The sequence below is a fragment of the Vigna umbellata genome, chromosome 1 (assembly GCF_029865625.1).
Source record: "Vigna umbellata cultivar VRB3 chromosome 1, Vumbellata_1.0, whole genome shotgun sequence".
In the NCBI taxonomy this organism is placed as follows: domain Eukaryota; kingdom Viridiplantae; phylum Streptophyta; class Magnoliopsida; order Fabales; family Fabaceae; genus Vigna; species Vigna umbellata.
In genome coordinates, this window is record NC_142165.1 from 9,091,388 (window position 1) to 9,108,407 (window position 17,020).

General features: G+C 30.4%; 2 protein-coding genes across 2 annotated transcripts; both read right to left on the bottom strand.

Moving 5' to 3' along the window:
• Window positions 1–1,334: 1,334 nt before the first annotated feature.
• On the bottom strand, window positions 1,335–2,213 carry LOC124848032 (uncharacterized). The gene has a single exon (XM_047325637.2). It carries the CDS (start codon window positions 2,211–2,213, stop codon window positions 1,335–1,337), a length of 879 nt encoding a protein of 292 aa, XP_047181593.2.
• A 1,310-nt stretch (window positions 2,214–3,523) lies between these two features.
• LOC124848026 (Haloacid dehalogenase-like hydrolase (HAD) superfamily protein) lies at window positions 3,524–7,567 on the bottom strand. The gene is made up of 6 exons (XM_047325630.2): window positions 6,938–7,567; window positions 5,564–5,692; window positions 5,360–5,480; window positions 5,193–5,274; window positions 4,065–4,218; window positions 3,524–3,950 (listed from the first exon to the last, which is right to left on the bottom strand). The coding sequence occupies exons 1-6, from the start codon at window positions 7,229–7,231 to the stop codon at window positions 3,816–3,818; spliced, it is 915 nt and encodes a 304-aa protein (XP_047181586.1). The 5' UTR covers window positions 7,232–7,567; the 3' UTR covers window positions 3,524–3,815.
• Window positions 7,568–17,020: the final 9,453 nt, after the last annotated feature.

Consider the following 17,020-nt stretch of genomic DNA (forward strand, 5'->3'; position numbering starts at 1 on the left):
TGAATCATACAGCACAAAACCTTTGGTTCCAGATTTGTATCCAAGAAAAATGCATTTATTACTTCTGGAATCAAGCTTTGTGCGACCTGCAGTGACAGAGCTGGAGTATGATAAGCATCCAAAAACTTTCATATTTGAAAAATATGGTTTGATGGAATAAACTATTTCATAAGGAGATTTATTTTGAAGAAAAGGGGTTGGCAGTCTATTAATAATATGAATGGAAAGCTTTATAACATAAGACCAAAAAATGTTTGGAACTTTGGATTGGAAAAGAAGAGATCGACAAACATTAAGAATGTGTTGGTGCTTCCTTTCAACAATGCCATTTTGTTGAGGAGTAGCAACACAAGTAGTTTCATGAAAGATTCCTTTGGTAGTATAAAAATCATTAAGAAGAAATTATTTTCCATTGTCAGATCTTATTATTTTAAGTTTACAAGAAAATTGGTTTTCAGTTAAAAGAATGAAGTTTTGAAGTAAAGATTTGACGTCAGATTTGTGTTTCAAAAGAAGAATCCATGTGAAACGACTATAATCATCAACAATGGTCAAAAAATATTTATATCCATCAATGGAAGTAGTAGAAATAAGTCCCTAAATATCAACATGAATGGGGTGAAAGAAACATGGAGATTTAGTTTTGCTAGCAGAAAATTGAAGACGTTTTTGTTTAGTAAAAGCACAAGCATCACAAGCATCAATAAATTGAAAAGAAATATCAAATATTGAGAAGTTAATGTCTGGAAAATTTTATTTGAAGGATGACCAAGTTTCATGTGCCACAAATTACAAGAATCACTAGAGCTATTACTAAAAACAGAATGAAAGGAATTTAATTCTGAAGTACTGGTGATATTATTACTAAGGAGATAAAAGAGTCCTTGATATTTTTTAGCTACTCTAATCATCTGGTAAGTGTTCATCTGCACAATGGGACAACTGTTTTGATGAAAAATAATGAAACAATTATTGGAATGTAACAGTTTAGAAATAGAAGTAAGATGAACAGAGAAATTGGGAACAAATAGAGTATTGTGCAAAACCAAATTGCCTAAAATGACAGTCCCTGAGAATTTAGCAATAACAAAACTTTGATTTGGTAAACGTATATAAATAGGAGTGATAGGCTGTAAAGAATTAAAAAGAAATTTTGAAGAACATATATGATCAGTAACTCCATTATTTATAATCCAAGAAGAAAAATTGGGTGTAGAAGAAGAACCTGAAGATTGTGGAGTGCATTGATTGACATTGGCCATGATAGGAGTAGAAGGTTGAGATTGTTTCAACAAGCCAAGAATAGCTTCATACTGTTCCTGAGAAAAACTGCACTAAACTTGGGTTTTATCATTAGAGGAGTCATTGGAGGTGTGTGAAACAACATCAGTCAGGTTGGCAGAGGGATTGGAGGGAGCATAATTATGTTTGACGATGGGTTTATAAGCTTGGGGAAGGCCATATTTGATCCAGCAATTATCAGAGGTGTGATTTGTTCTTTGACAGTGATCACAGTATTTGGCATGACCACCAAATTTACTGGTGTGTCCTCGTCCACGACCACCAAATGACTCACCACGGGAAGTATTAGAAGTCTTGTTCTGAGGGTCCTGGAAATTGAGATTGGCCATGGAATCTTGTGGAATTTGAGAGGAGGAATTATGAAATTCTCGTTCTTGTTGAAGGACCAAAGAAAAAGTTTTAGGGAGAGCGGGCATAGGTTTCATTAGCATAATCTGAGAACGGACTTGGGAAAATTCATCGTTTAACCCACGAAGAAACTTTATGACAGAATCATCGTTGCGCTCTTGTTGAATCTTGGTCAATAAACCACAATTGCAAGGAGAATTGCAGGTGCAGAGAAGAATGGTCTTATACAAAGAAAGTTCTTTCCAAATTATTTGAAGACGAGTATAATATTGAGAGATAGTAGAATCACCTTGTTTACAAGATTGAAGTTCTTCTTGAAGATCAGCGATGCGAAACTTATCACCATGAGAAAAACGTTGGAGAAGATCGACCCAAATCTCATGCACAGAATTCATCCACATTATAGATTGTTTGATAGGAAGAGTCATGGAACGCGTTAGCCATGAGATCAACATCTTGTTGCATCTTTTCCAGGCTTCATAAAGAACATCATCAGGGGGAGGACAAGAAATGGTACCGAGAACAAATTTGTCTTTGTTCTTGGTTTCAAGAGCGACAAACATATCATGCCTCCATTGTTGAAAATTGGTGTTGGAGAGAGGAGGATTAACAAGAATGAGGGTTGGGTTCTCATCGGATGAAGAAACAGAGGGTGGGCAGGATTAGAAAGATGATCGGAGTTGGAAATCGGGGTGGCCATTAGAGAAGAGAAAGTGAGATTAAGAAAGGAACAAACTTTGAACCCTAATTACTTTCTTTCTGTTGATACCATGTAAGTGTTTGAGAAAAGAGAAAAGAAAAGGGCTCTAGAGAAAAGAATAACTATGAATGAATTCGAGTGAAAAGTATGTCGAGTTATAACGAAAGCAAAGTATATATACAAAGAAAGAATAAAACAAAATTAACAAACTATATAATAAGATTCTAAAACTCTGCAACCAATCGGCTTTCGTGCTTCTACCGTTTGGTAGCCTTCAGCCGTTCGGTAGCTTAAATGCCTTCAGGCGCTCGGTAGCTTTACTGCCTTCAGGCGTTCGGTAGTCTTCAGCCGTTCGTTGCCCGTCTTCTTCTCTCTCACCGCTCAGCCACTTCCTGTCTTCCACCATTTGATAACAACAGAAGAGATATGTGAAGATCTCAATCAATAAACTTCACCTATCATTTTATAAGTTTTTAATAAATTTTAATTAGTATTAAGTGAGCTAAAAATGAATTTGTATACCTTTCCTACATCCATTTCACTCGGTTAAAAATGATCCAATATATCAATTTCAGTAACTGTCTAAGTATTATAAGTTTCCAACATAGTCACCTGGATAAATCCATTTGAAGTTCTAATTGTCTAAATAGTGAGCTCACTGTAGACAACATCCATAGTTATCCTTATACGCAACTTCATACTATTTACTCCCAACTACCAAGAAGCAAGGTAAAATACTTTAATTTATTATACCAGTCAATAGAAAAAACAGCCAACAACTCCAAGTTAGCACGCAATATGGAGGCGGAATTAAAATTGTTCTCTTTATTCAGAGGCCAATCATAGCTACCTAACATCAAAAAGTTTCTCCAACACTTGCCAATGTGCCATAGCATTCTGACTGTGAGCGACTAATAATGTAAGCTGCATCAGTTGAATATCTCAAATGACATAAATTATGCTAACGACCAGGACCACATAATCAGTCTTAAAAGTTTAGCGGTAATAGAACAACTGTCTTGAAACCTCCACCTCCCTGAAGCCTTTCTTTCACTCGTTAAAGCAATTGACCCCAGATAAGGAAAATAAGCAACGTCATTTTAAATAGTTAGCTTTGATTTATTTAACATCCTTCACCAACACTGGTCATAACAAACTATGCAACGTAACCAATGTTTAAACCGATGATAATCATTGATAATAATTATACAATGGACTAACAAGACACTTTCCAACAGACTTCAAGCCTATAAACAAGAATCAGAATTCTGACAATCTACGTACACAAGTGGTGAACTGATTTGACTTCAAGAAGCAGCATTTGAAACATTTGAGTGATCCAAAAACAAATTCATGCTATACAAAGAATCTATTTCAACCAATCAGCAGCTGCCCTTCCAGAAAAATAACTAAGAATTTCAGCAAAAGGAAAAAAAGGAGAGCTTAATGACAAACTAGTTTAATCCTACAAAGTCCAACTAGAAGCCGGAATCCCTTGTTTCTGGAACCAATCAGGCATGTGGAACTTTTCATAGAGCAAAGGTCTTACATCATTCAGCTCAGAAAGTTGCTTGAGAAGGGGGAGAATGACATCTAGAAGCTGTTACACATCAAAATGCGGGAAATGGTGAGCAATTCATCAAAACATTATGAGTGATTTTTTTATTTATTTTGGTACTGGTGGCTTTAATTTTCAACAGCACGTATCTCTCACCTGGGTGTCATGTGGTTGTCCAGCCGAAAAAGGAATGCATGGAATTCCATTTACTGGTTGCAATACAAAGCTGAAAGGATTATTGTCCACAATTACAATGCGGCAAAGATCCTTTGAAATGCAGGTGAGATCCTTGACATGTTCCCGATATTCCCTGCAAGCAACCAGCATTTATGAGAAATCTTATACAAATTCATCCAGCAGACTCTAAACTTAAAACTTCAACTCTGAAATTCAACTGTGGCCTTGACCATGCAGAACAGAGTCTACAACCGATACATGGGAAAATTAATCCCATGCATTACTCGTGAGGTTACCATAGGTTGGGATTTGGGAGAGTTCAGCTTATGGTGACAGCACCCACTATACCAAAAATGAAAACATAACTAAAAGCCAATTTGGATAAACATCTCAACACATACTAGCTGAAGAAGATAAAATGAATTAAATATCTTGTCTTTCATAAAAATCAAGTATACACTTCAATTTGCGAAGAAATTTGATTAAATTGCTTCTGAAAATTTTGTCAAGGTGCATAATTGATTTTTAACATACGAGAAATTTGGCGCATCTCACCCATATTTATCTCTAATGAGTTTTGTAAACCAACAAAAGAATCAAGACATTTAACAAGAAAGTCCATAGCACATTCAAGCCATCCAGATATTTTTTTTTTCTGGGGGGAGAGGGAGGGAGGCTAACGCAACCACTCTCTGAATAACAAAAAAAAAAATGGACCACAATCATTCATCAAGACTAAGCACTCTAAAGAATTTGAAGATCACAAACATCCATATATGTGTTTCTGTAGCACACATACAGATGATAGAAAAATAACATAAACATTTAGTTGAAACAAAAATTTAGAAATAAGAGATAATTGCTGCACGGTTCTTCTATAACAGCACGAAACCTTCATACTTTTAACTATAAAGCAAACTGCATTTAAATTTAGAAAAGTTTCATTCAGACCAACATAGCAAAGCATCAATCAAATATGAAGGTAAAACAAATTTGCATCAAATATCAGTGCCTGTGTCGGTTTAATCAGTTTTGTCAAGATTCAATGACTGACCCTCAAACTCAGAGACAAGACTACTGAATTAGAAACAAGAGACATGCACTTACGTGCTAATTGTTGAGGGCCGATAAAGCCGTAGACTGAATCGATTTTCCTCATCTATTCTGTCAACGAGGGGTCTAGCATAGCCTGCGAGAATTCAGAGGCATATACATTGAATATAAGTCCCAGATGAATATGGATAAAGGTAGCAGCTAAGTATTTTGAGACAAACCTTCAAGACCAGCAGTGAACAGCACCAAGTCAGCAAATTCACTAAGTTTCTTTAAGAATTCCTTCAACCCAGGGCGTTCAAATACTGTAACATAATTGATTTTTGGTTTGCCCTCTCCTTCCTTGAAAATCCAAAATGCCCAAATGAATGAACGATATTCTAGATATTGCCAAATAATCAGATCCAAATTACAAAGTAGCTTACCTTGTCTATCGATACACATTCCAGCTCAAACCAATTCAAACCACCTTCGATTGCTTGAGTCCGTAAAGCAGCTGGCAAACTTGATGTCTCATATGCACATACCAGTGTTTCATCTAAGTCCAGCACCACCTACAAGTACACATGTAAGATCAAATCTACACTAGCTACAGGAAATTAAGAATAAAATAGTAACAATATTTGGGAAGAGACAGAGTAACAGAAGATCAGAGGACAGGAAGTAACAGAAGAAAACAACATAGAAAATGAAATCATTAGTATTCTTCTAACAGCTCATCAAAAAGAATACACCATATACCACTTTTCCCTTTCTTCTTTACTGACTAGTAAACATGTTACAAACCTGTATGTTATTTCTTTCTATTCAGAAATTTGATTCACTCAAATGTTAAACATAAAAAATATCATGCACTTTATATTTGACATGGCCCTCTCTAACTTCAACCACAAACTGAGAAGTTCATAGAAGCATGAACTGCACACCAAATTTGGCATTTGCAAGTTTTGGCAAAGTGTGCATGAAAAGACCGGGAAATTAAAACTATAAACAACACAATGAGAGTAGCAACACATTAAACATCGATGAAGAAGTTTTAAAAACACATCACCATTTCTTACAAGAACTCTGAAGCAAGCAACAGAAATCAGTACACAACCTAACCCAGGGCACTAGCTTCCACAATCATGTGCTAAATGTATCCAAACGTAAGAAAGCCATTTCTAATGTTTTGTCCTCTGTTTTGGATGCTTCCAAAACCCTGAGAGCATAGAAGCCAACCATTATCCACTTCCAGAAAAGTCAACAAGACCGCCCCAATACACTTCACAATATGAATGTCCTTGTAAAACCAAAACCAGAACATACATCTGTCCACGTTTAAACAAAATCCGAACACAAAAACGAGACACCAGGAAACTAAAATAAAATAAAACAATAACCAAAAAAAAAAAAGTACAAAAACAAGAAGACAACAAGCAAACGAAGCTGCAGGAACAAACCAAGTTCGAAGTACAAACAAAAGACAAAGCAAATCATCTTCATCCCCAAAACATAGATTCACACGCTCGGCTATACTTCTATACCACAAGTATTCCTATTCAAGTCCTCCTTACACACACATAAACATACTTTCTCACCCTCCTTAGACCCTGCTCAGATCATAGTCAAAGTCAGAAACAATTTTTTTTCAAAAAATACATAACGAGAAACAACAACTCCAGCAGTTATATATATTAAACACGAGAGGAACTAATCCATTAGTACTCCAACAACTTTGTTTTCACTTCCTTTAAACATCAGCAAACAGAAAAACTGCGAAAAAAGAAATAAAAAAACAAAAACGGAATAGTAAATACCGTGAGTTTTTGGATGGGATGATCGGCGGTAGAATAATCAAGGGCTGTGATTTCAAGAGCGGATGGAGGAGGCGAATCGTGTTCGACAAGCTCAACAGAGGGAAGAGGCTTAAAGGAAGAAGAAGACGAAGAGGAGGAAGAGGAAGAAGAAGAGAAAGAAAGCAGAGGATAGTGACCTAAGGCTCTTATAATCTGAAAGAAGATCTGAAAGAAGAAGGCCAACCAACTCAACAGCGCCCTCCACACTTGCTGAGTCCTCGGCGAGTACACCTCCGCCTGAGTCAACTCGCCCATAGCAGATAGATAATACCCTAACCCAACCACCCAAACCCAAACAATTTATAAATCGCTTCTTCTGCTTTAAATTGCGTTCGTGACGTGCTTCGTACGGCCTTTTATTAAATCGCTTCTTCTCTCTCTTGTTCGTCTGATTTTCAGAGAGATGTGGTCACGGTGGTGCTTCGACGAGGTCTGCAGAGAGAGAGAAGGGGAACGATACAAAAGAGAAAGGGAGGGGAAAAGCCAACGCAGAACACGTCACGCGCTGTGGTTGCGCGTGAAGGCCTTGGTGGCGCGTTAGTCACGAATGGCTTCTAGGTTTCCCTATTATTTAATAAATTCGGATTTTTGGATATTTTGCTTTTTCTCTGTTCATTGAAAATTGATTGGCTCACAAGTTAATACGACTGTCTCAAAATCCAAATCGTTTTCTTATATTAAGTCCTCCTAAAATCGTTTTTAGTCTTTATCATTTTTCAACCATGTAATTTTAATATCGTCAACCTAAAATTATCACATACATTTTATTTTTATACTTTAAATTTTAATGAAAATTAAATATTGATAATTACATTGACCTAACTAAGGATAAGCCCAAAAGATAGACGACGTCAAGATCCAAAATCACATGATTAAGAAATTTTATGAATTTTGTGTCATATTTTTAATACTCACTGTGTTTGATTTAATGACTTTAGTAATTTCATTTTTGTTTTAGTTTTAATTGCTACTACGGTAAAATAATTATTTTTTTAATAAAATAGTGTGAGTGTAAATTTTACTAAAGGTCTCTTTAAGTAATATTGTATGTTAAATTGTCACTATGAGATGTTTAAAACATATAAAAATAAATTAAAATTAGCTAAAAATATAAAAGATCAAAATAGTATTCTTGTTTTAAAATGATGTTTATGTTAATAATAACAATATCTGTAGCAATATATACAAATGGGTTCTCTCACTTTTTATATATACTTTTCTTATGGTTTTCTATAATAATTATTTTTTTAAAATACATTAGTGAAAATATACGTCTTACGTGAATGTATGTTTATTTTTTTATGCGTTGTTTTTTATATAATAATAAAAAATAATAAAATTATTACTATTTTTATTATTATAATTATAATTATAAATTTAAATATAAATAACTTTTATAAATTTATTGTAAGTAATTTTTATGTATTTTGTGGATATTTTTTTAAATAAAAAATAGATAAATTTAAAACAACAGTTAAATAAAAAACACTTAAATTTAAATAAACAATCACTTAAAAGATAATATAAATAAAACAGATGCTAACACTAAATAGAATAATTCTCTCTCTCTATATATAAATAAAATATACAATAATAACTTTTCTTTAATTGATCAATTTAACCTTTATTTGTCATTATTTCTTCCACATTAACTTACAACAGCCACATTGTATTCAACTTTTATATTTCAATGTTTTATATATTAAAGAAGGCTAATTAAAACATATGTTTATTTTCATAATTTTTAAACTATAAAATTTAATGGTGATTCAGATTATATTTTAGATTTTTAAAAATGAAAAAATAGGTAGTACATATGTTTTCAGTAGTTGGTGGTAATTGATTTTTGAAAATCACAATAATAATAATAATAATAATATGAAAAATATCAATAATACTAATATTATAATGATACAACGCTAAATAGTTTAGAAAATAACTCATAAAATAATAAGAAGAAGAACTATAAATATTAATATTAGGTATGTGTGGGAGAAGATTACAGAATTGATAGAATTTTAAAACAAAATATCGTATTTTGACTTTAAACATTAGGTTTAAAATATTTCATTAACCAAGATAATAATAAAGTAAAATCTATTATAATCAAACACATTTTAATTTATAAATACTATACTACTTAGAAATTAGAATTCACGAATAAGTTACCAACATACTTTTACTTCTCACTATCAATTTCACAATATATGTGGGCTAATCATGGTTTATATCCACCACTAATTAGATAGTTCGTAAAAATAAAGAAATATATGTTTAATCAAGAAAAAAACACCATCAAAATTATAATATCATAAAATCAGATATTTCCCTATATATAATGTAATTCATGTAAGAATGTTACATCGTTATAGTATTTATATAAAAAAAACATTTATTTTATATTTTCCGACTACTTCTCGTTTCATTAATGTATATTTATCACTTAAAAGATAATCTCATCAGATTTCTATATACTAAAAAAGCCTAACAATTTTCAAAATTCAATTTAAAGAAAATAATTATTATTTTATATTTAAAAAATTATATAACATAACCTAATTCTTTTAACTCTCACATTGAGATATATTTGGAAAAACTAGGTTTGAACTTTGTTTTGTATACATTAATTTTGTAGATCTAGCTATATTCATTGTTAACTATGTTTCTTAAATATCTTGTCATTTGTCTTGAAGATATTTAGAAAAACAGTTTTTTGAGAGTTAAGTTTGTACTGTATTATTGATATTGCTTAATGAGAGTATTTTCTAAGTCTTTTCAAGAATATATATAAACAGTATCTGCACCATAGAAGTTATTCCGAACAAAATGGATCAATAATTTGTCCTCAGAGTAGATCACGTGTCTTTTTTATATATTTTCAAGTGCTTCTTCCATTAAAATATTTTAAAAGTGATTTTTTGAACTAAATTAGAGTTTTAAGTTATCACACTAACAAAGGTATTGTCACCTTTTTTTTATGTTCATTTTAAGATTTTTTTTAAAGTATTTATTTTTGCTCTTAAATCATACTAAATGAAATTATTATATATATATATACATATATATATATATATATATATATATATATATATATATATAATTTCGTTCACGGTAAATTATTTAATATGTTACGAATGTCTTGAAATTTCGAATGTTTATTTTCATTTTATCGTTTGTGGTAGTTACCCGTTTTTTTAAATATATAACTATTTAATATATTAAAATAATATAATTTTTAAACAAAATATATATAAATATTTTAATTAAAATTATAATTGAGTTAAATACATTTTTAGTTCTTAAACTTTTACATAAAATTTAAATTTTTTAATATTTTAAAATTTATTTTCCAAACATTATAAAATGAATAAATATATATATTTTAATTTAATTATATTATAATTTTTTAAAATATTAATATTTTGTTATATTCTTTATTTAACATATTCTAACTTAAATATAAATCTAAAATATTATTTAACACAAAAATATAATAATTAATGTTATTAAATTAAAATAATTATATTAGTTTATTTTTTAAATTTAAAGACTAATATATATCAAAATTTGATATATAAATAAATTTTAATTTTACACTCAATTTAAATATTAAAAATATATTTAATCATTATAATTTATAAAAAAAATCATAGTTATTGATTTTACTAACACTATAGAGAAAGGAAGGGAGTGAAGATATGGATGAATGAATGATTGAGACAGTTTTACACGCGTATGAGGGAGCGTGAGGAAAGAGGTAATAAAGAATAGGAAGGTACTGTGACAATGAATGAGCCAATAAGAAAAGACAATGTTGGAGTCTTTAAAGACTCTGTTCATCTTCTTCAATCATTATTATATATCACAATTTCAGAACACTCTTACTTTCTCTCTTTTCTAATTTTAACTCAGACTCATTAGATTGGAAAATAATAACCCAATCCATCTAAGTTTTCTTCAGTTGATTCAATATTTTACTCACATTTTTTTAAGCTTTAATTTCATTTAAATAAAAATTAAATATATTTTTAGAAATTAAATTATAACACGATTCTGTAAATGGTTTTTATTCGTTAATTGTATTTGATTGTATATTTTATTAAAAATGTTTAATATAACTTAAAAGAATAAATAAATTATCTTACTAATGTTTTATGAATTATTTTATTGATAAATTTACCTTTTTATTATTTTTTAAAATATTAATGTTCGATGTTAAAAAAGTTCAAAAAAATTTCACCATATTTGATCAATCTGATAAAATATTGTATCTTGAAAAAAAAATACATAATATTTTGTCTTGTCATTAGTAAAAATATTTTCTCCAACACTTTGTTATAATTTGTATTTTTTTTAGTTTTTTTTTATTACAATTTTATTTTATATTTTTAACTTTTTTTATAAAAATGATTTGACTTTATTAATTTTCATTTGTGTCTAAATTAATATTATTTTTATTATAATGATTATTGTTTGTATTTAATTATTTCTTTTAACATACTTTAAAGATAAATGAATTTAATCTTCATCACTAAGATGTAATAATAACTAAAAAATGATAGAGGGAGGATTGGAATGGTGGAAAGGGTAGAAGAGGAAAACAACAACCATGACGGATGAAGAAGGAAGGAGATCTCGTAAGGAGGTTAGAAAAAGAGAAAGAAAAGAGAGAATGATACTAATGATATCATTATTTGTCATGTAAAAAAACTCTAAAATTAATAACTACTAAATTCAGCTTTTTAAAAGTACAATAAGAACTAAATATATAAATGAATTAGAAAATTATTTTGTAGTTTAAGAATTAAAAACATATTTAATCTAAAAATTAAAATAAATGAAGACAATATTAAATGAAAAAAACTTACTTCTAAAAATTAATGTATTTTTTTAATACTTTTATTTTATTTTTGAATAGTTTTACTTAAACATGTAAAAGTTATTAATGATTTATTATTTCAATTTAAAGAGTATTTAAAAAAAATAATGGACATATTTTCAATTATTTGTTAGTTTTACTAAAAACATGTTTTCTCAAATTAAATAAGATTATTAGTTGCACGTATTTTATAATAATTTGATGCATAAGTTTTTTTCGCTTCTAGCGTTGTACGTTGCATATGTCATATTTGCATTGAATTTCGTGGATAACATCAGGCCTCTTAGGATTACAATACCTTTTAAGTATTACTTACTTCATATCCAATGAATAGTACATACATAAGTGCATACATAAATACACTAGTTTATAACAAAAATTTCACATATCAATATTATTAAAGTCATAGTTTAGAGTTTAATATATCTCGAGATGTACGTCACAAGTTTTACATCAACTTAAAATAAATTAAATATATAAATAAATATAAATCTCAGCTTACAAACTAACTTTAAAGAATTAAACTAAACTTTAAATCTAATCTTTACTAACTTTAAGCTATTAATATTTATCATTTCAATATCTCGTAATGTTTTGACCACTCTAATTTTTATTTAGTGTAACAAATTTTACTAAACTTTCTAGAATTTAAATTATCTCATAAAAGTATTATTTTTTCAAGTACTATTCTTCCATAACTATATTTTGTCAGCACAACACTTAACTTGTAAAAAGAAGTAATTTTAGAGAGTTTTAAAAAATAACATTCTAGAAAAAAAATTGTAAAATATTTATAATCTTTCATAAACTTTTTATTTATTATGAAAATATACCATTAAAGTGAGAGAAATAATCCAATAAAGACATGGAAATCCATTTGCAAAAATCTTCTTAAAAAATTGGACACTCAAGCTAAGTATCAACTATATACTTCTCCCGTTATCCCGCGGTAAGTATCATACTAGGTGTAACAATTATTTTTTGTGCTTTAATGTAAATGTTTGAAATAAAACAAAAATGAAGGTTGAGAGGTGATAATAGAAATTATTGGTGGTGTCTATAGTAAAAAGAGTTGCGTGGAGGTTTTTTAGATTAAATATATATATTTTTTAAAATTTTAACGCAAAATTAAAATTTAACTCGGTTTTAAATTTGATATTTGATCTTCAAACTTTAAAATGTGAATTGATAATTTTCTAAATCTGTATTTTTGACATCTCATATATTATTTTAGACTAATAATAGAAATATTTGCATCATTTAACACCTTTCAATTTAAATATCAATATAAAATATTACTTAACATACATAAATTAATGATATTAAGTTAAAAATGTTATATTAATTCAATTTTAAAATTTAAAAATTAAAATTATATCAAAATTTTAAAAAAAATATTTTTACAGTTAAATTTAGAGACTTCAGACATATCTAACTTTATTTTATATATATATATTGTAACATCCCAATATATATTGGAAACTATAATAAAGAGAAATAACATGCATGATAAAGTAGTACATTATCCATCTAAGACATAAAGTGATATCTTTACAGTCATCCAAAAATAACTATAAATTTAAAACTTTATATACAAACCTAAGACTATTTCAAAACTATCTACAAGGCTTTAAGGAACCAAACACAACTACTCAGCAGCAGCATCACCTCCATCCAATGCTCGCTCCAGGGAAACATCTTCTTCCGCTGCTCACATCCAAAGGATGGTCATCGCAGAAGAAGAACAGCAAAACATACAAAACATAAGCACACAACATGGTAAGCTAGTTTAAACAAAGACTAATCATACCCCAAACAATAAAGTTCATACAAGTATATTATGCATTCACATCACTTAAACCACTCATACATAACACACACTGACTCTGACTGTCCGGACTTAGAATGATTGTCGAGCTATGGCGGGTCGTGCACTCGTGGTGGCTTCTACTACTTTGCAAAGCCATTGCCAATGGGTTTCACCCTACCACACTCACGAGGTTAGTCCGTTATCACTCACCTTGGGCCATACTGGAAGCACCCAAGACTAGGACCTCCTACTACTCCTCACGACATGGATCAATCTTCTCTACTTGAGAATGAAAGACCATTGGAGTTTCAGGATAACCCCCAAGATTGAGCTCCTGCATCCATTCTAAACTTACTTGAATCTCAACTAGAGATTCCACTTTGAATCACAACAAGGTCACCACCATGTCTCCTCTCCTTGAGGAACATGGAATTACGTCCATAAACCACACTTGAACTTTACAGTTTTGATTACAACATACCACAATTACCACAGATATTACATGATACAACTTCAACTTACTTCATACAACACTCATTGATACATATTAAACAACATAAGAATACACAATACTTGAACTAGAACGTACCTCTCGCACAGCGCACCCCTTCGCATAGCGAGACCATAAGCTTCTCGCACAGCGACCTAACTCGCCTTGCGAAAACCCAAGACAGAGACCAACTACTCTAGATCTCTCGCATAACGACTAAAATGGCTATGCGATTAAAAGATGAAAAGCATCAGACCTCAACCTCTCGCAGAGCGAGACCCACTCGCTAATCGAATAAACTGAATAATAGTTCTAGACCCTAAACAGTCGCACAACGATCTAATTCGCTTTGCGGCTTGTCAAACAGAGAGCAACCCTCTCAATTCACTCGCACAGCGCACCCATTCGCTATGCGGTTTCATTGGCAGAGATCACCTCGCCAAGGTAACTTGCTATGCGAATCCATTCGCACAACGAGTCTGCATAATCTGCAGAACGAAATTCTGCAGAACGAAATTCTGCAGAATCTGCAGAACGAAATTCTGCAGAATTACACAACTCAATCACTCTTTACCCATTCCACTCAACTTGGCCAACTTCTAACCCTCCTAAATCGATATATATACTAAATTAAACATGACTAAAGGATTCTAAACATTCCTAACACCAATCTAAAGTGTTTATGCACCAATCTCTACTCTAAAACTTCCAATTTCTCAACTTATAGACCCAAAACCAATTCTACTAGTTTGAACCTATTTTTGACCATTCTAAAGACTTAAACCAGTCCCATATGATCTACCTACACTATCCCAGCAGTCACCAACAGCCCTAGACTACCAATTCTCAATTTCACTACCTCACTTCCTCTAACTACCCTAAACCAGTCCAATTTACTTCACACTATACTTCTTCATTCCCCCCAACAGTTCTCCTATAGCAATAACCTCCAATTCACTCAATTCACAGCACATAATCATCCAAACCAGTTCATTAACACAGACCACAGTTTCATAATCTCATCATTCTAGCACATTCAATTCATATTGCTCTAGAACTAACCAATTTAGTCTCAAACAGTCAAATACTAACAAACTCAACACATAAACAGTTCATACAACAATTCAAGACAGTGGCTAGCTTCCCTTACCTCAGAGACAGATAATCAGCTCACAGAAACGCTTCAACCGTACCTTGCACAGCAAGGAAACTCGACAGAAACCTACAACTCACCAATTGGTGATAGAGAAACACACTTAGAACCTAAATTGAGCTAGAATTGGAAGGAAATAACCACTACTCACATGCAACCAGAATCATTGCATGCTCACAGTTGAGAGGAGAACGGACCGAAAAAGGGAGACGACTTACCAGCTGAAGAACGAGAAATTGATCGGTCCAAACTCAAGCCCTCAACGCCAGGATCGCCTAGGCACTTCCTGATCGTTGAACAGATAACTCAGCAAGAAGAAATCTTAGAGAGAACTCAGAGAACTCTGAAGAATAAAGTTCTAGAGAGATGAAATGTTTTTAGAATAATGAGAAGTGTTTATAAGAACTCTGTTTATATTATAAGATTATTTTAAAGTAAAATAATCTATCTCATTATTCTAATACACCAATCTGCTCTATAATACTCTATTTTTCAGGTATTTACACACACATAAGAATATTTAAAAACAAGTTCACCTTTTGCTTTCAAACTCTTTTTTCTTTAACAATGATCTTCAGTCTAACTTATGCAATAATGTGGAGTATCTCTAGAAAAGTTTTCAAGTTTAAACTAAATTGTGGGATATAATTTGAGTTTGAGGTGATAAAAGAGTTTTTTCCACTCTCTCATTTGACTTTTGTTTTATCAGGTTACAAAGAAACTTAAAGGTAAAATAAATTATTTTACTATAATTTATAAATTAAGGTACAAATTAAAATTTGATGTGTGATAATTAAATGATAAATTAAGGATTTTTTTTACTGTAAACTTTATTGTGGTAAGCTTGTGAGTTAGTCCTTTTATCTTTAGATGGTTGGTGATAATTTGTAGAAGATTTTTCTTAGTCTACTTAGACATTTATACATGCTTGAGTAGAATTGTAGTATTGTAACTTAGGTTTATTTGAAGAGTTGTTAGTTAGTTTCGTTGAATTTTAAAAGTTTAATATTTATGATATATATATATATATATATATATATATATATATATATATATATATTACTCAAGTAATATCTAGGCCAAGACAAATAAATTTCAAAATTGGAGCACCTCGCTCAAGTACAGATCTATCCAAGAAAACATGGATAAATTTTGGATATTTTTCCTCTTGCTAGTAGAGAAATATTTTTCAGCCGATATTTCTTAGTTTAAGAGATATATCAATAAAGAAAAACCATTTTTTTATTTAAAAAATGTTAGTGATGAAATATCATTTAAATAATATTACCTCTTTTAAAGGACTATTATTTTATATTCAAGTTATTCTAAATTCTGGAGATAGATGACATTGTGTTATTGAATACTTTTTTCACATTTAGCTATTTTAGATTATATTATATTTTTTCTAGTTTATATTATTATTTGGTGTTACAATAATAAAAAAAATATAAATTAGTGATGATTTATTATGACTAAGGTAGTTCATATGTTATAATAAGTTGTCTAATGATAATTTTGTAATAAAAAGTTAAAGTTATTACGATGGAGGTAGGTTTATTGGTTATAATAAGTTTATCTATAACATTTTTGTAACGAAAGTTAAATTTATTTGACTTTGTACCTGGTGTAAGAACCTAAATATATTTATATATTTTAAAAGAAGATGGGGAGTCATTCATTGCTTAAATTTTTTTTTATAGAAACACAATCAT

What these genes read in the sequence shown, in the direction of transcription:
- LOC124848032 (XM_047325637.2), bottom strand. Translation starts at nt 2,213, where the DNA reads ATGTTTGTCGCTCTTGAAACCAAGAACAAAGACAAATTTGTTCTCGGT.
- LOC124848026 (XM_047325630.2), bottom strand. Translation starts at nt 7,231, where the DNA reads ATGGGCGAGTTGACTCAGGCGGAGGTGTACTCGCCGAGGACTCAGCAA. An exon ending in CGGCCCTCAACAATTAGCAC is followed by an intron (nt 4,219 to 5,192) that starts GTAAGTGCATGT and finishes GGTTGCTTGCAG; the next exon opens with GGAATATCGGGAACATGTCA. An exon ending in GACAACCACATGACACCCAG is followed by an intron (nt 3,951 to 4,064) that starts GTGAGAGATACG and finishes GATGTGTAACAG; the next exon opens with CTTCTAGATGTCATTCTCCC.